Source organism: Puma concolor, chromosome C1, assembly GCF_028749965.1.
Source record: "Puma concolor isolate L17-30 chromosome C1, mPumCon1.1.hap2, whole genome shotgun sequence".
Taxonomy (NCBI): domain Eukaryota; kingdom Metazoa; phylum Chordata; class Mammalia; order Carnivora; family Felidae; genus Puma; species Puma concolor.
This window is the reverse complement of record NC_141674.1, coordinates 85745089-85768572: the sequence shown is the minus strand read 5'-3', so window position 1 is coordinate 85768572 and position 23484 is coordinate 85745089. Positions and strand designations below refer to the sequence as shown.

Genomic DNA, 23484 nt, shown 5'->3' with positions numbered 1-23484 from the left:
AAATACCCGCCTCCCCCAACACACACACACACACACACACACACACACACACACACTCTTTCCTTTTGTTTAATCACACTTTTGGAACACCTGGGTGGCTCAGTCGGTTAAGCATCCGACTTCAGCTCAGGTCATGATCTCACACTCCGTGAGTTTGAGCCCCATGTTGGGCTCTGTGCTGACAGCTCGGAGCCTGGAGCCTGCTTCGGATTCTGTGTCTCCCTCTCTCTGACCCTTCCCCGTTCATGCTCTGTCTTTCTCTGTCTCAAAAATAAATAAACATTAAAAAACAAATCACACTTTTAAGTACATCCTTAGGATATAATGTCCATGATATGATCTGTCTTGGAGATATGACTGACACACACCTATTCTTTTTTTTAATTTTTTTTTTAATGTTTTATTTACTTTTAAGACAGAGAGACAGAGCATGAGTGGGGATGGGGCAGACAGAGAGGGAGACACAGAATCCGAAGCAGGCTCTAAGCTCTGAGCTGTGAGCACAGAGCCCGATGTGGAGCTCAAACTCAGGAACTGTGAAATCATGACCTGAGCTGAAGTTGGATGCTTAACCAACTGAGCCACCCAGGTGTCCCATGACACACACCCATTCTTAAACATTTTCCTCTTGGATGGCCTCCAACATGTACTCCCCAACCTCTAGGGCGATAAAAGCAGGCCTGAAGGGAGATGGTTGTTGCAGAGATCTACTCCTCTTGCAGCTACCAAAGACACCCTCATCAAGCTGGATTTGTCAGCCTTTTTCTTTAGTCTTTGAGTTCCTTCAGCCTTTGGAGGTGGTTCTGCATATACCTCCTGTTCAGAGAACAACGTCGCATAAACATCATCTCTTCTCTACCAATGTCATCTAAGCTACCATCATCTTCTTGCCTGGACTAGTGCCATAGCTTCCATATATGATTTCTTGAACCTATTCTTGCATCTCCTCTACTGGCAATATGACTACTGTACTGGTCTTTCCATGCACAAAATGGGACATATTTTAAACATTTCAATTATTTCCTTTTTGCTTTTATGGTCATATCTGTAGCCTACAAAGCTGCATTGCATTTTCTGAATGCCAATTCAATCTCTCTTTGTTCCATTCTTATCCTTGATCAATATGCTACAGCCACACTGGCCACCATAATAGATTCAAAAGTATACTAAATTTATGAACAATTTAAAAAATAGGCAGCAGACTTGAACAGACATTTCTCTAAAGATAAACAAATGGTCAATAAGCACATGAAAAGACGCTCAACATCATTAGTCATTAGGGAAAATCAAATCAAAACCATAATAAGATACAATGTCACACCTACTAGAATGGCTATACATTTTTTATTTTATTTTATTTATTTATTTTGAGAAAAAGGATGGACACACATGTGGGGGTGGGGAGGGGCAGAGAGAGAGGGAAAGAGAAAATCCCAAGCAGATTCTGTGCTTTCAGCACAGAGCCTGACACGGGGCTCAATCTCACAACTGTGAGATCATGACATAAGCCTAAATCAAGAAGTGGTCACTCAACTGACTGAGCCACATGGCACCCCTATACATTTTTTTTTTTTTTTTTTTGAATAACAAGTGTTGGTAAGGATGTAGAGAATTTTCAGCCCTCGGACATTGCCAATGGGAATACAAAATGTTGTAGTAGCTGTGGAAAAGTTTGGTGGCTCTTCAAAATGTTAAATGCAGAATTACCATGTGACCAAGCAATTATACTCCAATGTATATACTCAAAAGTTATGAAAGCAAGGACTTGAGCAGAGACTTATGCCTCTATTGCAATATTAATTATTCAGTATTCATTGCAGCATTATTCACGATACCAAAAGGTGGAAAAAACTTAAGTGTCCATCAATACATTAATGGCTACAATGTTATACACACACGTATATATATACAATGAAATATTATCTGGTCATAAAAAGGAATAAAGTTCTGGGGTGCCTAGGTGGCTCACATGGTTAAGTATCTGACTCTTGATTTTGGCTCAAGTCATGATCTCACAGATCGTGTGATCGAGCCCTGCGTGGGACTCTACGCTGATAACATGGAGCCTGTTTGGGATTCTCTCTCTCCCTCTCTCTCTGCCCCTCCCCCATCTGCCCTCACTGGTGCATGTTGTGTGTATGTCTCTCTCTCTCTCTCAAAATAAACATTAAAAAAAAGAAATAAAGTTCTGATACATGTTACAACATGGATTAAACTTGAAAACATTGTCTAAAATAAGCCAGACATAAAAGGAGAAATACTGTATGATTCTACTTAGATGGAATATCTATAACAGGCCAATTCATAGAGACAGAAAGTAGAATAGAGGTTTCCAAGTACTGAAGATAAAGGGGAATGGGAATTATTATTTAATGGTTACAGAGTTTCTATTTGGTGTGAATGAAGTTTTGGAAATAGTGCTAGTGGTTGCACAACATTGTGAATATAATTAATGCCACTGAATTATACTTAAAAGTGGTTAAAGTTGCAAATTTTATGATATATATGTGTGTAAAAATATATTGTACTACAATTTCAAAGAATAATGCAATATACCCCAGAACACAGAATTTTATACTTCAAAACCTGTGAATTATATGGTATATGAATTATATCTCAATAAAGTTGTTTTTTTCTTAAAATGTATCAGATTAGTCACTACTAGACTAACCAATGCAACAAATAATATAAAAAGGCTTGACTTTAGTAAAAAATTGTGACTTCTCTAAATTTCTAAAAGTTACAGAACTATATAGAATTTACTTATTCTCAAATTATTATAAATGCAAGAAGCTATATTTCATATTTACAGCATTAACTGGAAGACATGAATCATGATATAGATCAGAATAAAATGTCTTCATTACTAGACTAAAATTGTCTTAAGAAAATGAAAAATATTGAAATGTCTGTAATAGTAGGACATTAGATAAGGCAATAGTGTTCAAATGTGTAGTTAACAATATACATATATGTGTGTATATATATATATGTATACATATGAATGTATGTATGTATATATATATATCTCATATGTAAATAACACCAAAATAATCAAGTAAATTGCAATGACTTGAGAACAGAAAACCAAAAAACTTACTGCTATCTTTGTAGACTAATAAAATGCAGGCCATTATTTTCAAAAGTTCAGCAACAACCACTGCTGTAGAAGATAGATAACGAGGTCCCTCTTCTTTTAAAGTCCTAGAATAACGCATCGTTAGAACCAAACTGGTAGTCTGAAAGACCAAAATTCCCAAGGAAAGGTATTTTAGGTTGGCGGACATTGTTTTATCTTCATTTGCCTGAAAAACAAAATAATTAGGGCAAATAAACAAAATTAGAAAATACAGAAACATTTATTAAAAATCATTATGAGACTTCTGGTTCCAGACAAGAATGAGTAAGTGCATTCCACCCTTTTCTTCCTGCTAATCATAACTATAAACCCTGGACCAAAGACAAAAAGTAAGTACTAGAATACTCAGGAAGGTGAAGAAAATAAGACAAACTGGCTAGCGACCCCAGATCTTTTTTTTTTTTTTAATTTCTAAAAAATTTTTTAAGTTTATTTATTTATTTTGAGAGAGACAGAGAGAGAACACAAACAGGGGAGGGGCAGAGAGAGAGGAGGACAGAGAATCCAAAGCAGGCTCTGTGCTGAAAGCAGAGAACCTGATGTGGGGCTTGAACTCATGAACCATGAGATCATGACCTAAGCTGAAGTCAGACACTTAACTGACTGAGGTTGGAGAGGCTAAATTATGATCAGGCAAAAACAATTACATAAGAATTATTTCTAGAATGAAAGAAGGACATTCCATAATGATAAAAGAGTCAATACATCAGTAAGATATAGCCAGTTATAAATGAATATGTGCCTAATAACATAGCTTCAAAACACATGGGACAAAAACTAACATATTAAAAAACAACAACAGGTAAAGCCATAAGACATAATGTGAGGTTTTAACCTACTTTTTTCAGTAATTAATAGAATACACACACATGCACACCAAAACCCGCCAGTAAGAATACAGAAGATCTGAACAACGGTATCAACCACCATAACTCCTGCAAACATGGAGAGGCTCCACCAAGAGCCTCTTTTGAGGAAGAACTTAATGCAGTATGTGTGGTCAGTTCACTTCTCCTCCACTTATCATTTGCTTCCAAATGATGTAAAGATTCAGTGCAATTCCAAGCAAAATCCCTATAGGTTTTTGGTAGAAACTGACAAGCTGATTTAAAAATTTATATGGAGGGGCACCTGGGTGGCTCAGTGGGTTGAGTGTCCAGCTCTTGATTTCAGCACAGGTCATGTTCTCACAGATCTCACAGTTTGTAAGATCGAGCCCCATGTCAGGTTCTGCACTGGCAGCATGGAGCCTGCATGGGATTCTCTCTCTCCCTCTCTGTCTACCCTTCCCCCACTCATGAGCACTCTCTCTCAAAATAAATAAACTTTAAAAATAAAATTTCTATGGAAATACAAAGAACTTAGACAACCAAAACAATTTTGAAAAGAAAAAATAAAGAAGTTAAACTGAAAGTCCACACTTTCTATAAAGCTCTAATAATTAAAACTGGTATTGACACAGGACAGAAGTACAGATCAATGGAACAGAATATAGTCCAGAAGTTAAGTCCATACATATTTGGTCAAATGACCTTGACAATGGTAAAAAAAACAAATAATTCTAGAACAAGACAACTGTATTCTTTTTATTTTTTAAAAATGTTTATTTATTTTGAGAGAGTTCATGTGCATGTACCTGAGAGGGAGAGAATCCTAAGCAGGCTCCACATTGTCAGCACAGAGCCCTACATGGGGTTTGATCCCATGAAAGATGAGATCATGACCTGAACTAATATCAAGAGTCAGACACTTAACCAACTGAGCCATCCAGGAGCTCCATTTTTAAGTGAATCTCTATCCTTATTTATCTCACACCAAATATTTAACTAGAAATGAATCACAGACCTGTCATAAAAGCTAAAGCTATAAATATTCAATAAGAAAACAAGAGAAAAATGTAGACACTTAGGAATATGCAAAGATTTCTTAGATACAAAAAACACAAACCATAAAAGAAAAATATGGATAAATTGGATATCATTAATTTAAAACTGTTCCTCCAAAGATACTATAAAAATAAAGGCAAACCACATGATGGGAGAAAATATTCTCAACACATCTATCTGACAATGGCTTTGTGTGTCCAGAATATATACAGAACTCTTACAACACAGTAAGTACAAGACAACCCATGAGCAAAAGATTTGAATACACATTTCATCAAAAAAGATGAATGAATGGCTAATAGGCACATGAAAAGATGTTCAACATCACAGTCATTACAGAAATACAAATTAAAACCACAATGAGATACCATTATGTACCTACTAGAATGGCAAAAATTTTTAAATTGATGCTACCAAGCAATGGAGTGGGTTTAGAGCAGAGGTCTTACATTGCTAGTGGGACTATTAAGTGATACAACCACTTTGAATAACACTTTGGTAGTTGATTTTAAAAAATAATAATCTTTTCAAATGACCTAGAAATTCCACTCTTAGGTATACTCAAGAGATCTGAAAACATTTATCGATAATGCTCGTATATAATTATTCATGTGAATTTCATTTATAACATTCAAAAACTGCAAATAACCCAAATGCCCATTAACAGGTGAATTACTAAACATACTGTGGTACATCCATGATGGAATACTACTTAGCAATAAAAAGAAATGAAATACTGATGTATGGTAAAACATCAATGAATCTTAAAAAGAAATTAAACAAAAAAGTTTACAGACAAAACTGTATACACTACATGATCCATTTTTATGAAATTCTAAAAAGGGCAAAAGTAATTTGCAGTGACAGATGCAGACTGTGGCCAGGGGTTGAGGTTGGAGGTTGACTGCAAAGGGATAGCAAGGAATTGTTGGTGATAATGGAAATATTCTGTACCTTGATTGTGTGATGATTATACAATTCTATTCACTTATTGTAACTCACTGATCTGTACATTTAAAAAGGATACATCTTATTGTGTGTAAATCACAAATCAACAAAGTTGATCAAAGATTGAGGATAGGAGTGCCTCCGTGGCTCAGTTGGTTATGCATCTGACTCTTGATTTTGGCTCAGGTCATGATCTCACAGTCTGTGAGTTTGAGCCCCAAAGCGGGCTCTGTGCTGGCAGTGCAGAACCTCCTTGGGATTCTCTCTCTCTGCCCCTCCCCCATTCGTGTGCATGCACTTGCTCTCTAAATAAATAAATAAATAAATAAATAAATAAATAAATAACCTTAAAAAAAAAAGATTGAGGATGTACTAAGTAGTAGCATTCCTCAACAGGCTTTCCTCATACTTTGATTTTGGCTCTAATTCCTTTGGATTAATACCAATGATGTTCTGTTAGTCTATTCTTCAGGCCAATTTTTTTTTTTTTAATTTTTTTTTTCAACGTTTATTTATTTTTGGGACAGAGGAGACAGAGCATGAACGGGGGAGGGGCAGAGAGAGAGGGAGACACAGAATCGGAAACAGGCTCCAGGCTCTGAGCCATCAGCCCAGAGCCTGACGCGGGGCTCGAACTCACGGACCGCGAGATCGTGACCTGGCTGAAGTCGGACGCCCAACCGACTGCGCCACCCAGGCGCCCCTCTTCAGGCCAATTCTATCCTTTCCATGATTCCATCTTCCATCCTAAGTTTTGTTAATATGAACACTTTTTATTATATATTTCTTTATAGCTCTCACAACCAAGCCACCCTTTATGGCTCTAGTTATATGATCCACTATCTTTCCTCACCTCATAATCATTAAAATAGCAACATAATATATTCAAATAGATCCAATAGTCATTATTTGGTGCCTATAGTAGGCCAAGTACCATGGTAACAAAGAGAGCCTATCCTTGAAGGAACAAAGTCTAGCTTATTAAATTTAGCAATTCCTATCTCAAATTGAATATGCTCCAAATCCAAACAATGTAGCACCATAAATACGAGGATAAAATTTTCAATAGTGAAAAACAAATGATTGAAAAAAATTACCTTAAGTACTTTATATGAATATCAGAGAGAAAATTTGAATAATATATCTCTTTTTGTCATATATAAATAAGAGCATCAAACCTAGAGGAAAGAATACATAGATTTATGTATTAACCATCTCACTGTTGTAAATCTGCATTAGCAAGAGTCCTAATGTGAAATGAAATTATGGCATTTTAGAGATAGAAGATGCTTTAGAAATCATCTAGTACAAATCTCTTCATTTTAAACTGAAGAAAATCATCTAGTACAAATCTCTTCATTTTATTTTTTATTTATTTTATTTTTTAATTTTTTTCAACGTTTTTATTTATTTTTGGGACAGAGAGAGACAGAGCATAAACGGGGGAGGGGCAGAGAGAGAGGGAGACACAGAATCGGAAACAGGCTCCAGGCTCTGAGCCATCAGCCCAGAGCCTGACGCGGGGCTCGAACTCACGGACCGCGAGATCGTGACCTGGCTGAAGTCGGACGCTTAACCGACTGCGCCACCCAGGCGCCCCAAATCTCTTCATTTTAAACTGAACAGAGAAGTTAGATGACTTGCTCAAGGTCATATAATTACTAACTGGAAATATTAAGTTATATAGTTAAATACCAGGTTCCCTAGCTCTCACTATGTGTTACTGTAGAATTCCAGAGGACATCTGATGGACTTTATCTCTGTGTGGAAGCAGTGCAAGTTCCCAGCAATCTACATTTGGCATAGGCATCTGATTCTCCTGGAAAATCTATTCAAGGAAGTCTTTGTTTATTGTGCAACTAAGATCGTAAAAATGTACCCGTTACAACAGCAGTGCCCTACTTTCTTTTCAAATGAATTTTAAAGGTCAGATTCTAAGCCAGGATGTACTATCTTTACTATTTTGCTTTTCCATTTCCAAACATGTACAACATCAATACATTTGCCTTGATAATTTAGATCTTAATTATTAATACAGTTACAATGTATTTTTTTAAGTATGTGAGATAATAGAAAAAATATATATTGGTATCTGCCCCTAGCTCTTGACACAGGGTTCCTGAAACCCTTGTAATTTCCTTAGTGATAAGAGCACTAGGAGCATCTTTTGTTCTAATATTTGGTCTTTGGCCCTGGTTCCTGACACAGGGTTCCTGAAACCCTTGTCATTTCCTGGGTGATCAACTGATCATGCCAGTAGTATGAAGTTCAGAGAGCTTTCAGGATAACAAGCTATACACAGCATGAGGATGACACATCCCAACTCCACAGGGACAGAAGCTCTTGCACTCAGGGCCCTATGAAACCTGGTACTTATGTACCTCTTCATCTAATTGTTCATCTGTATCCTTTATCATATCCTTTAATAAACTGATATACAGGAAGTGTTTCTCTGAGTTCTATGAGCCACTCTAGCAAGTTAATCCAAGTTGAGGAGGGGATGGTGGGAACCTCCAATTTGTAGCCAAATTAGAGTTATGGGTAATCTGGTGACCTACTTACTACTTGCGACTGGCATCTGAACTAGGGTGGGAGCAGTCTTATAGGACTGAAACGCCAATCCATAGGATCTGACACTATCTGCAGGTAGATAGTGTCAGAATACAAGTTAAATTGTAGGATACCCAGCTGGTGTCACAGAGAATGGCTTGCGGTGAGGAAACCACATCTCCTCCCAACATTTGATGACCAAAAATGTCAGAAGTGAAGTGTTCTGGAGAAGGAGGAAAGGAGACACACAGCAGGAAAAAACTGGATTGTTTTTCTAATACCAACTTGAAAAGTAAAATATATACAATCAAATGATTATTGGTACTAGATCAACTGTAAAGAATTGCAATTTAATTTATAATTCTGCCTAAGGAATGTATAAACTCAAAATGGAAAAAAATACGAGTATTTCTAAGATTATACAAATACGTAGGTTGGTTTTGGAGTACAATACAGGTAAAACTAAATATTTTCATTTAATGCAAACCATAAATTCACAGCAAATTCATAAATAAGAAATCTACCAAAATGAAGATTATGTTCCACTTCTATTAATTTATAAGATTAATACTGTTTCTTCATTTTAAAGTGTACAACAGTTTCTCATTATTATTGAACACAACCTCTAAACAATTTTACTCCTCCCTACATTTTCTTCTCTTGCCACCTAATTCCCCTTTTTTTTATCCTTTCAGGAATTGCTAATCCTCTGGTTTCCATATTATTGTTTCATTAAAATTTCCTATCTAAGAAATTTGCATACCAATAATCAACAAGGAACTGTGCTAAGTTCTCTCAAAAATGTAGCTTTATTCAATTCACTGTCAAAGCCTTATGAACTAGTCAACAAATTGCTACCCACATTTTTTAAGGTGTCTAGTTACTAAGCTCCCTGAACTCACTGGGGGTTCAGTGAGGCTCTCAGATTTATAGCAGGATCAGAAGAGTAAGAATGCTTAGATGTTCCACTTTCACCTTTAACAGATAAGACCTGAAAAATGCACTCTTTTTGATTACTAAAGTAAATGACACTATTTCATTCTGATGGCTTTGTTTTGGCTTCTTCTGTTTTTTGAAAATAGCATTTAATACTTTTAATTATTTTAAAAAGCCAGTATATTCTTTTAAAAATGTTGAAAACTGGGAAGGCTGGGTGGTCCAGTCAGTTGAGCCTCTGACTCTTGATTATGGCTCAGGTCACAAGCCCTGCGTCAGGCTCCACGCTGAATGTGGAGCCTGCTTGGGATTCTCTCTCTCTCTCTCTCTCTCTCTCTCTCTGCCCCTCAATCCTGCTCATGCTCTCTCTCTAAAATAAACAAATGAACAAATAAAATATTAAAAATAAGAAAAATGTAGAAAACTTAATTAGTAAAAACTTCAACCATCATCAATTACCCAAAAACATCTATATCTGGTATAGATTCTGTCAATAATTTTTATGTCAGTTTTTTGGAAAACCCTAAACCCCAGGACTTTAGTAGCAAAGGTGAAATAAAGCACCTAGACCATTTCATATTTCCACTTAAAAGTATTCTAACAACCTTTTGGGCTTCCTTATTACATGGGAAATAAAGTCTTGTAATCACAAAGTTCCACCTTTTCCTTTCCTTTCTTGAAGGAAAAAAATGGAATGTTAAAATTCAATAAAGTACCAAGAACAGGGCACCTGGGTGGCTCAAATGGTTAAGCATCTGGCTTTGGCTCAGGTAATGAACTTGAAGTTTGTGAGTTCGAGCCCTGTGTCAGGCTCTGTGCTGACAGTTCACAGCCTAGAGCCTGTTTTGGATTCTGTGTCTCCCTCTTTCTCTCTACCCCTCTCCTCCTCATGCTCTCTCTCTATCAAAAATAAACATTAAAAATAAATTTTTAAAAACAAAAGTACCAAGAACATAACATCTATGATTACATCACCCAGAACTGATAAGTCTCAATCTTGTCACATTTGTTTACCTTCCCTTTTGTAAAGGAATAACATTACGATTAAAGTGATTAAAGTCAAAGTCCCCCAATAAGCCACAACTCTAAATCCCATTCCTTTCCCCCTCCTCAGTAGGAACCTATTATGAGTTTAGAGTCTATATTTCTAGTCTACTATTAAAAATTCTTTATACATATATAGATATAATAAGCCATAAGTACTTTAATATATATACATAACAACAAACTGCATACTTTATTCAGCATTTTCCTTACTTTATTCAGCATCTGATACACAGACCTAGCTCATTGCTTTTAACAACTCCAATGTTCCATCAAATGAGTAGACTTTTATTTACCCATTTTCCTACTGATAAACATTTAGCATTCTTTTCCTTTTAAAAATTTAAATTTAGGGGTGCCTGGGTGGCGCACCCGGTTGAGTATCCAACTTTGGGTCGGGCCATGATCTCAAGGCTCCTGAGTTTGAGCCCTGTGCGTCAGGCTCTGTGCTGACAGCTCAGAGCCTGGAGCCTGCTTTGGATTCTGTGTCTCCTTCTCTCCCTGCCCCGCCCCCACTTGCGCTTGCAAGCGGGCGTGCGCTCTCTCTTTCTCTCTCTTGAAAAGAAATTAAAAAAAATAAATTTATAAATTTTCTTAAAATTTTTAAAGTCGTTTCTAAACATTATATAAGCCACAAGAATTTTAAGCTCTTTTTCTAAAATTTAACATTTTATATGAGTTTTCAAGTCTCTTCCAGTTCTAACACACATAAACACACAATTCTGTTAATCTAATTTAAATTTTTTCATCTAAAACTTTTGCCTGAATTTTTCTTTTTATTTTATTATTTTGTTTCACTTTAGAGAGAGAGTGTGTGTGTGCACGAACAGGAGAGAGGAGCAGAGGGAGAGAGAAAGAGAGAGAGAACCTTAAGCAGGCTCCACACTCAGAGCAGATCCTGATGTGGGGCTCAATCCCATGACCCTAGGATCATGACCTGAGCCAAAATCAAGAGTCAGATGCTAAATCTACTGAGCCAGCCAGGCTCCCCTGACTGAATTTTTAAATTATAAACTTTGAGTGTATATAGTAATATATAACACGTATAATAATGAACTATTGTACAATTATTTGTTTAATTATTGTATTAAATAACAACAATATATAAATGCAATCTTTGTGTATGTGTGATTTGATACACCAATCATACTGCCAATACCTTTTTTTTTTAATGTTTTATTTATTTTGAGAGAGAGAGAGAGAGAGAGAGTATGCACATGTGAATGCACCCATGAGTAGAGGGAAGGGCAGGGACAGAGGAAAGAGAGAATTCCAAGCAGGCTCCACTCTTTCAGCACAGAGCCCAACGTGGGGCTCAATGCCACAAACCATGAGATCATGACCTAAGCTGAAATCAAGAGTCAAACACTCAACCGACTGAGCCACCTAGGTACCCCACACTGCTAGTACTTCTAAAAATCCTTTGCAGAAATTGAAGAAGACACAAAGAAATGGAAAAAAAAGAAACCAAAAAACACATTCCATGCTCATGGATTGGAAGAATAAGTATCGTTAAAATGTCAATACTACCCAAAGCAATCTACACTTTCAAGGCAATCCCAATCAAAATTGCACAGGCATTCTTTTCAAAGCTAAAGCAATCCTAAAATTTGTATGGAACCACAAAAGACCCCAAATATCCAAAGTAATATTGAAAAAGAAAACAAAAATGGGAGGTATCACAATCCCAGACTTTAGCCTCTACTACAAAGCTATAACCATCAAGACAGTATGGTATTGGCACAAAAACAGACACAAAGACCAATGGAATAGAATAGAGAACCCAGAATTGAACCCAAAATGTATGGCCAACTAATCTTTGACAAAGCAGGAAAGAGCATCCAATGGAAAAAAGACAGTCTCTTTAACAAATGGTGCTGGGAGAACTGGACAGGAACATGCAGAAGAATGAAACTAGACCACTTTCTTACACCATACACAAAAATAAACTCAAAATGGATGAAAGACCTAAATGTGAGACAGGAAACCATCAAAACCCTAGAGGACAAAAGGGCAACAACCTCTTTGACCTTGGCCACAGCAATTTCTTGCTCGACACATCTCCAAAGGCAAGGGAATTAAAAGCAAAAATGAACTATTAGGACCTCATCAAGAGTAAAAGCTTCTGCACTGCAAAGGAAGAAATCAACAAGACTAAAAGGCAACCGACAGAATGGCAAAAGATATTTGCAAATGACATATCGAATAAAAGGTTAGTATCCAAAATCTATAAAGAACTTACCAAACTCAACACCTGAAATACAAATAATGCAGTGAAGAAATGGGCAGAAGACATGAATAGATACTTTTCCAAAGAAGACATCCAGATGGCCAACCGACACATGAAGAGATGCTCAATGTCACTCATGATCAGGGAAATACAAATCAAAACCACACCGAGATACCACCTCATACCTGTCAGAATGGCTACAATGAACAACACAGGAAACTACGGATGCTGGCGAGGATGTGGAGAAACGGGAACCCTCTTGCACTGTTGGTGGGAATGCAAACTGGTGCAGCCGCTCTGGAAAAGTGTGGAGGTTCCTCAAAAAATTAAAAATAGAACTACCCTATGACCCAGCAGTAGCACTACTAGATTTATTCAAAGGATACAGGAGTGCTGATGCACAGGGGCACATGTATCCCAATTTTTATAGCAGAGCTTTCAACAACAGCCAGATTATGGGAAGAGCCCAAATGTCCATCAACTGATGAATGGATAAAGAAGATGTGGTTTACATATACAACAGAATACTACTTGGCAATGAGAAAGAATGAAATCATGCCATTTGCAGCAACGTGGATGGAAGTGGAAGGTATTATGGTAAGTGAAATAAGTTAGAGAAAGATATCATATGTTTCACTTATATGTGGAACTTGAGAAACCTAACAGAAGACCATGGGGGAAGGGAAGGGGGAAAAAAAGTTACAGAGAGGGAGGGAGGCAAACCACAAGAGACTCTTAAATACAGAGAACAAACTGAGGGTTGATGGGAGGGTTGGGGAAGAGGGAAATGGGTGATGGGCATTGAGGAGGGCACTTGTTGGGATGAGCACTGGGAGTTATATGTAAGTGATGAACCATGGGAATTTACCGCCAAAACCAAAAGCACACTGTACACACTGTATGTTAGCCAATTTGACAGTAAATTACATTTAAAAAAATAATAATAAAATAAAAGTCCTTTGCACAAGGGATATTTCAGGGTTTGGTTAGTCACTCTAATAGAACTTGCACTTGCTTTCCAATCACTGTTTTTCCTCTGAATTGTTATAAATTTGGTATTTATAAAGTTAGTTTTATTTTTATTTATTCGTTTATTTATTTATTTTTAGTTTTCTTATTTTTTATTTTTTTTTTAAGTTTACTTATTTATTTTGAGAGAGAGGGAGAGCACGAGCAGGCAAAGGACAAAGAGAGAAAGGAAGAGAGAATCTGAAGCAGGTTCCACACAGTCAATGCAGAGCCTGATGCAGGGCTCAAGCTCACAAGCGATGAGATCATTACCTTAGCCAAAATTAAGAGCTGGACACTTAACTGACAGAGCCATCCAGGCACTCCTAGTTTTATTATTTTTAAATCCCATTTTATAGCATATGTACAACATAACTTCATTCACTGCAACTTGATGAGTTTGGATGATGGCTTAATTAAAATATTTTTGCACTTTGTACAAAAAAATATTAGTAAGCCTCTTTAGAGTTCAAAGAGGTTCTTGGTAGTTATTTATTTTTTATTTTGAGAGTGAGAGTGCAAGTAGGGGAGAGGAACAGAGGGTGAGAATCTTAAGCAGGCTCTATGCTTAGCCAGGGAGCCTGAAGGTAGGGGGGACTAGACACTGGGCTCCATCCTATGACCCTGGGATCTTGACCTGAGTCAAAATCAAGACACTCAGACTGAGCCACCCAGGTGCCCCAAGAACAAAAAGGTTTTACAAACACACTAGAAGGTACAAATTAAGTACATCTGATATGCTAATTAGATGTCTTTACTTTTCTTTAAAATAGCTTCCATAGATCCTTGCTTTATAATGCGTTGTCAGCCAATTCTGAATTAAAGGCTTACATTTTTTAAACAACACACATTACATGAAGTATCATTAATGTACACTTCTGCTACCACCTCTACCTCCAAATTAGTCAGGATTAGTGAGAAATTAGTTGTATAAACCATCATTAATTACATTAGATATGCATTAACTAAGTTTTGAAATCTTCAAAACGTTATATACCAATAATTTCTACTCATCTTTTCAGACTTAGATAAGGCCTTGTGTGTAAATCTGAAAATCAGTCTGGCTACAGACATTCCATAAGCTTACTATGTATATGTATAATCTTTAGGTCTGTATATGAAGCTCATTGTTTCTACTGCAACAATAATATCTGGGAGCCCCTGGGTGGCTGAGGTGATTGACTCTTGATTTTGGCTCAGGTCATGATCTCACAGTTTTGGGATTGAGCCCCGTGCTGGACTCCATGCTGATAGCGTGCAGCCTGCTTGGGATTTTCTCTCCCTCGCTCTCTGCCCCTTCCTCACTTGCATGCAGGCACAATCTGTCTCAAAATAAATAAACATTTAAAATAATAATAATAATCATAATCATATTGGTATTTTGCTGATGCATCTCCAGCTACTAAAAGTCCTAAGAGACCAAATGTTTAGTCAGTATTTTTAAACTGTAATAAAATTTACATAGATTTTTATACAGACAACTAAGTACCTAAGAAATTCTGCACATCAATTTTCCTTCTATTGTAAAAATAAAAGACTAAATTTCTTAACTTATGGTTTTTAGAGTAAGCTATATTTACATTTTCTAAACAGTAGTTCTGAAATATACTCCCTAAGTACAATATAATAATCTACTAGCTGTTAATGACATAATACAGTACATATGAAAACACACAAATTACAAAGTGACAGGAAAATATAAGTTCATATTATATTCTAGTCAGAAATATCTATTGGTAAAAACAGATCTTTTAAGATTTTCCCAAGTGTGAACAGAAAAAGTAAATAAATACATATAGAAATACTGACCTCAGTTGCAACTTTTTGTCCATTATCCTCCATGATGCCAAACTTTAAAACTGCAACCTATAACTGTATGCTAAATAATGACAAATAAAATTTATCACAACTGCCTCTACTTCTGACACTGGCATCTATATATCTTCCTTTCAAATTACCTCAAACGTCGCTACTGCATTCCCTAAAAATAGCAACAATATGTCGTGCTTGAAATCCATAATAATCCTGTGGAAAATCCAAAAGCTTTCTTTTTTTATTAAAGTGAAAGAAAAATGAACTGAAGATAATTTACATTATCGGTATAATCGATTTTGTTTCTATGATAGAAATAGTAACTTCCACTAAATTAGTTCACTCTTAAGTGCTTAAGGAAAAGCACAATCCTGCTCAGTAACACTTAACAACCAACTCTTTACTATCTAAAGTTCCTATTACTATCTAAGTAAAACAACTTTTCATTGTTTCTCCTTCCCTTTCTTCCTCAACGTGTCAAATGTCTGTTTACCTAAGGCAATATCACCTACATATAAATAATAGTACTGTCAATTTTTAACTTGTTCTTTCAGGACTACAGAATTTCCATTCTTACATTCAGTAAAATCAATAGTACTCAAATATTTCTTCAATTATACAAATATAAAACGTATCTGCATTCTAATTTTTAGATTTAAAATTGTTCAGTATTATTTATTGTATTCTTTATATAATATCAGTCATTTGGAAAACAGTATAGCTCTAAGATCCCCTTTGAGGGGCAACTGGGTCATGATCTCATGGGTCACGGGATCAAGCCCCACGCTGAGCGTGGAGCCTGCTTAAGATTCTCTCTCCCTCTGCCCCTCTCCCCCACTCCACTTACACACACTCGCTCTCCCAAATTTAAAAAAAAAAAAAAAAAAAAGAGGGGCACCTGGGTGGCTCAGTCAGTTGGGTGTCCGACTTTGGCTCAGGTCATGATCTCGTGGTTCATGGGTTTGAGCCCCACATTGGGCTCTCTGCTGTTAGCGCAGAGCCTGCTTCAGATCCTCCGTCCCCCTCTCTCTCTGCCCCTCCCCCACGTGTGCACGTGCTCTCTCTCTCAAAAATAAACATTATAACTTAAAGAAAAAAAGAAATAGTATAAGTATGTATACTGCTATAACCTAAGGTGCTAGAGAAAAATATCATAGGAAAATTATGATACCTTATGTCAACTTCGTTAAACTCATAAACTCAAACAGTCCCTTACTCTGTATGGTGCTAGGTTAGAACTGGCTAAACACAAAGTCCGCACAAAACTAGGAAGACAAGAGTGATGCAAGAGCCATTACACTCAGAAAATTTGCAGGATTACATGTGGTAAAACAGAAACAGAGAAACAGATTCCAGTTATCTTCACTCTTCCCTGCACTGGGTCAGCTCTTCCTCACAACTGCTGATCCTACTGCGTAAGAGTGGACTCAGGCTCTCCACCAGACTCTTGATGTGGACAGTGAAAGACAGCTACAAAGAGAGGATAGCTTTCTCTACACTCTCCCACCAGCTCCATTACATGATCCTATTCTGGCTACAGGACATGCTTTCCTTCCTAGATGGTTTTGAAAGCTCTGACTTGAGTATACATACTAGTCTTTCAGGAAGGCTGCTTAGTGACTTCTCAGTAATCCTTCACCACTCTCTTTTTTGACCGTGACTTCCCCTGCTTCTCTCACAGTTGTCACAGGTCTTATTCCTATCATAAATCCCTTATTCTATAATAGTGAAGGGTTCTGTTTCTCTATTGAACCCTGATACAGTTTTTGGTACCAAATGTGGTTTCTAGGGTAACAGAACTACAGTGATAGTAATTTGGAATCACTTTTCTGACCTGACTAGATTTAAGGCCATTAATGATCCTATTACCAGTGGTAAGGAGCCACTGGTAGTTCATCATGTTAAGGCAGAAATTAAATTATTCCCTGTAGGGGCACCTGGGTGCCTCAGTTGGTTAAGTGTCTGACTCTGGATTTCAGCTCAAGTCATGGTCTCATGATCGTGGAGCCCCACGTCAAGTCCTCACTGAGCGTGGAGCCTGCTTGGGATTCTCTCTCTCCCCCTCTCTCTGCTCTTTCCCCACCAGTGTGTGCACGGGTATTCTCTTTCTCTTTCAAAATAAATAAATAAACTTAAAAAAATTATCGTCTATAAATACCTATAATCAACATAAGGCTTTAGGTGATCAAGTAGTTGCTGCCACAAACATTTTACTGGAAATTGGCATCTAATGGTGTTCATTTGTTGTTTCCAAGGTAACTAGAAGACTTGGAGAAAAAAAAAAATAATGAACTTGAGACCCTTAATTCACAGACCATGGTTCAAGTAAGGTATCAGAAAGTTTCCATGACTGCCTTAAAACAACTTATCTCTTTTAGCTACAAAGTCAGTATTTCTGAAAAAGAAATCCAAAGTCTGATCCTGTCAAGGACTTGAAATAAAAAGCAAATTGACTTTACAACTTCATAGGGCCCCAGGATCCTACATTCTATATATTTTTACAATCTCTATATCCTAGCACATGTCCAGATATTAAAATATGTCTGAGGATTGTAGTAGGCTGAATAATGGCCCCCAAAGATAAAGGTCCTAATCCTTAGAACTTGTAAATGATACCTTATTTGGAAAAGGGGATTTTTAAAATGAAATTAAGTTAAGGATCTTGAGACAGGAAGATTATCCTGGATTAGCTAAATGAGCCCTAAATACAAGTGTCCTTATGAAAGACAGACAGAAAAGGAGAACACAAATACTAAGAGGAGAAGGCAGTGTGAAGATGGATCCAGAGAGAGATTTGAAGATGCTGGCCTTGTCCATGAGTAATGCAGCCACAAACCAAGGAAGGAAACTGGGAGAAGAAAGGAATGGATACTTCCTTAGAGCCTCCAGAGTCTTTGATTACCAGCCTCTCTGATTATCGGCCTAATGATACTGATTTTGGAGTTCTGGCCTCCAGAATTCTGGGAGAATAGATTTCTCTTCATTTAAGCAACCAAGCTGGGATAATTTGTTACAGCAGCCACAGGAAATCAATACAAGAATCTATATTTTAATTTTTTAATTTTTTTTTCAACGTTTATTTATTTTTTGGGGGGACAGAGAGAGACAGAGCATGAACGGGGGAGGGGCAGAGAGAGAGGGAGACACAGAATCGGAAACAGGCTCCAGGCTCTGAGCCATCAGCCCATAGCCCGACGCGGGGCTCGAACTCACGGACCGTGAGATCGTAACCTGGCTGAAGTCGGACGCTTAACCGACTGCGCCACCGAGGCGCCCCCATATTTTAAATTTTTAATTGTTCTCCATTCTATGTCTACTTAGGCAGAAAGCATTTAAAATGTTTAGGAGGAAGACTGGTTAAAATTAAGCTTTCAGGGGCACCGGGGTGGCTCAGTCATTTAAGCGTCATCTGACTGCAGCTGGGGTCATGACCTCGCAGGTCTGTGAGTTTGAGCCTCCTCTCAGGCTCTGTGCTAATGGCTCAGAGCCTGGAGCCTGCTTCAGATTCTGTGTCTCCCTCTCTCTCTGCCCCTTCCCCACTTACTCTCTGTCTCTCAAAATTGAATAAATGTTAAAAAAAAATTTTTTTAAGAAAATAAAATTAAGTTTTCAGTACTCAAACGAATAAATCAGTTACCAGGAAAACTGGTTTACATTGAAGAGTGCATACAACAGTTCCTCTCACACAGTTTGTGCTTAATAAATATTTTTAAAAATAAATGCCAGACTCGGGAAAAAAACCAAGGATACCAAATAAATAAGATATTACTCTAGTGATGTTCTGTCACGGAAAATTTGAAGCCCATCCACTTGGTTCACAGAACTAAATGGTTAATAACATTTCTATAGGGAAGGTAAGGACTTAACTAAATGTTACAAAGTAATTCTTCTACTAGTGCTTATTTTAGAAAACATCCATTTCTTTCTTATCTTAAAGGACATGAAAGACAAAGAATACACAGATCATCACATTTTTATTCATGTCTTTGTTTTTTATAACCTAAAATATTAATAGCAGATAATCAGATATAGTTTATAAACTAGAAAACAATTCCCAATCTAAAATTTTCTGTTCACACTAGACTATTTTCAAATAGACTCCTTTAAACATGATTTATTGTTCAGGGCGCCTGGGTGGCTCAGTCTGTTAAGCGTCTGACTTCAGTTCAGGTCACGATCTCACAGTTTGTGAGTTCAAGCCCTGTGCATTGGGCTCTGTGCTGACAGCTCAGAGCCTGGGGCCTGCTTTGGATTCTGTGTCTCCCTCTTTCTCTGCCCCTCCCCTGCTCACGTCTGTCTCTCTCTCAAAAATAAAAGTTTAAAAAAAATTTTTTAAATAAATATGATTTATTGTCCAGTTACAGTTATACTACATGAGTCAGAACATGCCATCTAAAACATACCTATGTATATGCAGAAAACCAAACATAATATAATAATTCTATAAGTGTTATTACCCAAGCACTAACATTAATAACAAGGTTACAGCATTTTTCAAATGTTTAAGTATTAAAATGTACAAGGATAATCAAGAATGATGTTTAGCCATTTATTTAATTCAGCCTGAGGAAAAACCTGAAAGATCAGGGACCTTAAGATGTTTTTCTTTGCACCACTCACAAATGGTAAAAAATTTTAGAAAAACATGTTTAAAATAATTTAACTGAAACTAGAACATATAGAATGAGCTGGTATTTATGGGTTTATAATTTGACAGACTGTCAAGGACAAATTTTGTTTTTTTTAACTCTAGCTATTAACTGTGCTTGGGTATTTAAGGAAAGATTACCACCCTCCCCTAAGGACAAAATTCCACTATTAGAATTCAAATTCTGTGTAGTGGTGGTTTTTTTTAACCACCGCCCTTTCTAAACAGGAAATTGCAACCACTCCCAGGTAAGCCTACAGTCTTAGGAGATTACGTATATATGGGTTCATACACGGATTATGAGTACATTTTGATTATGCTTATTCAATATTTACTGTTCAAGTCTCATGGCACTCTGCCTACTAACTGATGGGACAGCCTTCAGACTCTCACAGCTCTATCCTCCATATAGCCGACGTCTTAATAAACTGTAGACCTGATCACATTCCTTCTCTTTTTGTAAAATTTAACTAACTCCCTACCAATAGAAGATACAGTACAAACTCACATAACACAGCCCCTTACAAATCTGGCCCCAACCTAAATTCCCTGCCATAAACTATGACCTGTCTCAGACACTTTTCTTCGTGCATTCTCTGAACAAATATCCCTTTTTAAAAAACACTTTTCCTCTTCTTTACCTGTAGAACTTGTACATTTATAGGCCTTAAGATACAAGTCTACTCTCAGTGAAATTTTCCTAAGTTTCAAGGAGACTGAAGCCTTCCCTCTACTATATTCCAATGTAATTTTATACTTGTATTTTATAATACCACTTATAAATTTTATTAATCTAATTTGTTGACATATATGCACTTCTGTGTTTCATTTATCATTGTATATCTTGCATTTCCTTACCTGTGCCTATCACATACTAGGCGTTTACTCTGTATTGGATTTATAAAATAAGTAAACTCCACAATAAGTAAATTCTCAGAAGGTTAGAATGATCCTTGTGAATTAAGTCTCTCTGTATAATAAATAAAAGGTAGAGGCACCCATGCAGAAACTGGTTCTCATGAAATGTTTTCTAATAATTGTAACTTCACAAGAGATGTTAAATTAATAAAAGAACATTTACTGAGCACCCTACAGCTCATCAGATATTGCACTAGGTGCTTTACAGGCATCATCTCATTTAAATCTCATTTAATCTGGGGGCGCCTGGGTGGCTCAGTTGGTTAAGCGTCCCACTCTTGATTTCGGCTCAGGTTATGATCTCATGGTTTGTGGGTTCGAGTCCCGCATCGGACTCTGTGCTATGTGCAGCCTGTTTGGGCTGCCCCTCCCCTGCTCCTCCCCTGCTCTCTCAAAAAATAAACTAAAAACAAAATAATTTAAAATAAATAAATAAATCTCATTTAATCTGTAAAAGGAGGAATCACTCATTTTATAGATTTAAAACTGTAGGTTCTGAGATATTAAGTATATAATTTGCCTTGCATAACATGTCAGAGCTCAAATACAAAGCAAGACTTCTTTCAAAGCTACCAATTCATGGCTTATGAGTTTTTGCAGTAAGTCTTTTGCATGGTCTTCACAGTGAAGGCTCAGTGTTTAAGGAAGTTTAAGTTTTAGAGGGACAGTCAGCATAGTAAATTAGAGTATGCCTCTGGACTCAGATTGCCTAATTTCACATTCTGTCCCCACCACTTGATAAATAAAGCAAACTATTTAACCTCTCTGTTCCTCCTCTCCTTCACGTATAATATGGAGGAAAAACAGTATGTACCCCACATGTGGCACAGTTATGAGGATTACAAGGTATCAATCAGATAAAATGGTTAAAATACAATGCTTTATTTGAATATTCATTGAATATCTTTATAAGATTTACTCATGTTAAAAAATACTACTAGAAATGTTTAAAATTGGCTTTAAAGAATACATGAGTTTAGAAAAAACTTCACATCCAACTTTTACAGAAAAAGTAGGTAAAGCAGGTGTAAAGTTGTATGTAGGCACTCTCTTATTAAAATGTGGGGTTTTTGGGTCGCCTGGGTGGCGCAGTCGGTTAAGCGTCCGACTTCAGCCAGGTCACAATCTCACGGTCCGTGAGTTCGAGCCCCGCGTCGGGCTCTGGGCTGATGGCTCAGAGCCTGGAGCCTGTTTCCGATTCTGTGTCTCCCTCTCTCTCTGCCCCTTGCCCATTCATGCTCTGTCTCTCTCTGTCCCAAAAATAAATAAACGTTGAAAAAAAAAATTAAAAAAAAAAAAAAATGTGGGGTTTTTTTGGTTTTTTTTTTTTTTTTTTTAGCATTTTACCTGTTGTGACCTAAGAGTTTCTGCTTCATCTTAAGCTCTAATTTCTACTATATTACCTGATCCAGCATACTTTTTCAATCAAAACATTTATCTTCAGACAGCAACTGGTTCTTTAGGTTTTGAGTGGTATCTAAAAAATGATACACTATGGCACAAAAACAGACACATAGACCAATGGAATAGAATAGAAACCCCAGAACTAGACCCACAAACGTATGGCCAACTCATCTTTGACAAAGCAGGAAAGAACATCCAATGGAAAAAAGACAGTCTCTTTAACAAGAGACTCTCTCTCTGCTGGGAGAACTGGACAGCAACATGCAGAAGGTTGAAACTAGACCACTTTCTCACACCATTCACAAAAATAAACTCAAAATGGATAAAGGACCTGAATGTGAGACCCGAAACCATCAAAACCTTAGAGGAGAAAGCAGGAAAAGACCTCTCTGACCTCAGCCGTAGCAATCTCTTACTCGACACATCCCCAAAGGCAAGGGAATTAAAAGCAAAAGTGAATTACTGGGACCTTATGAAGATAAAAAGCTTCTGCACAGCAAAGGAAACAACCAACAAAACTAAAAGGCAACCAACGGAATGGGAAAAGATATTTGCAAATGACATATCGGACAAAGGGCTAGTATCCAAAGTCTATAAAGAGCTCACCAAACTCCACACCCGAAAAACAAATAACCCAGTGAAGAAATGGGCAGAAAACATGAATAGACACTTCTCTAAAGAAGACATCCGGATGGCCAACAGGCACATGAAAAGATGTTCAATGTCGCTCCTTATCAGGGAAATACAAATCAAAACCACACTCAGATATCACCTCACACCAGTCAGAGTGGCCAAAATGAACAAACCAGGAGACTATAGATGCTGGAGAGGATGTGGAGAAACGGGAACCCTCTTGCACTATTGGTGGGAATGCAAATTGGTGCAGCCGCTCTGGAAAGCAGTGTGGAGGTTCCTCAGAAAATTAAAAATAGACCTACCCTATGACCCAGCAATAGCACTG

The 23484-nt window shown here is 37.1% G+C and overlaps 1 protein-coding gene across 5 annotated transcripts in view; it reads right to left on the bottom strand.

Annotated features, from left to right (window-relative positions):
* The window catches only part of SLC35A3 (solute carrier family 35 member A3), a 56544-nt gene that overhangs the window by 21196 nt on the left and 11864 nt on the right, over positions 1-23484 (bottom strand). For 3 of the 5 annotated variants that reach the window (XM_086717673.1, XM_086717678.1, XM_086717676.1), the window contains one exon: positions 3101-3305. In XM_086717673.1, the coding sequence (XP_086573799.1) occupies positions 3101-3305 (205 nt within the window). Of the gene's footprint in view, positions 1-3100; positions 3306-7070; positions 7152-15550; positions 15806-23484 lie in introns of those variants that run through there. The other 2 variants (XM_086717677.1, XM_086717674.1) reach the window with 2 other exon arrangements.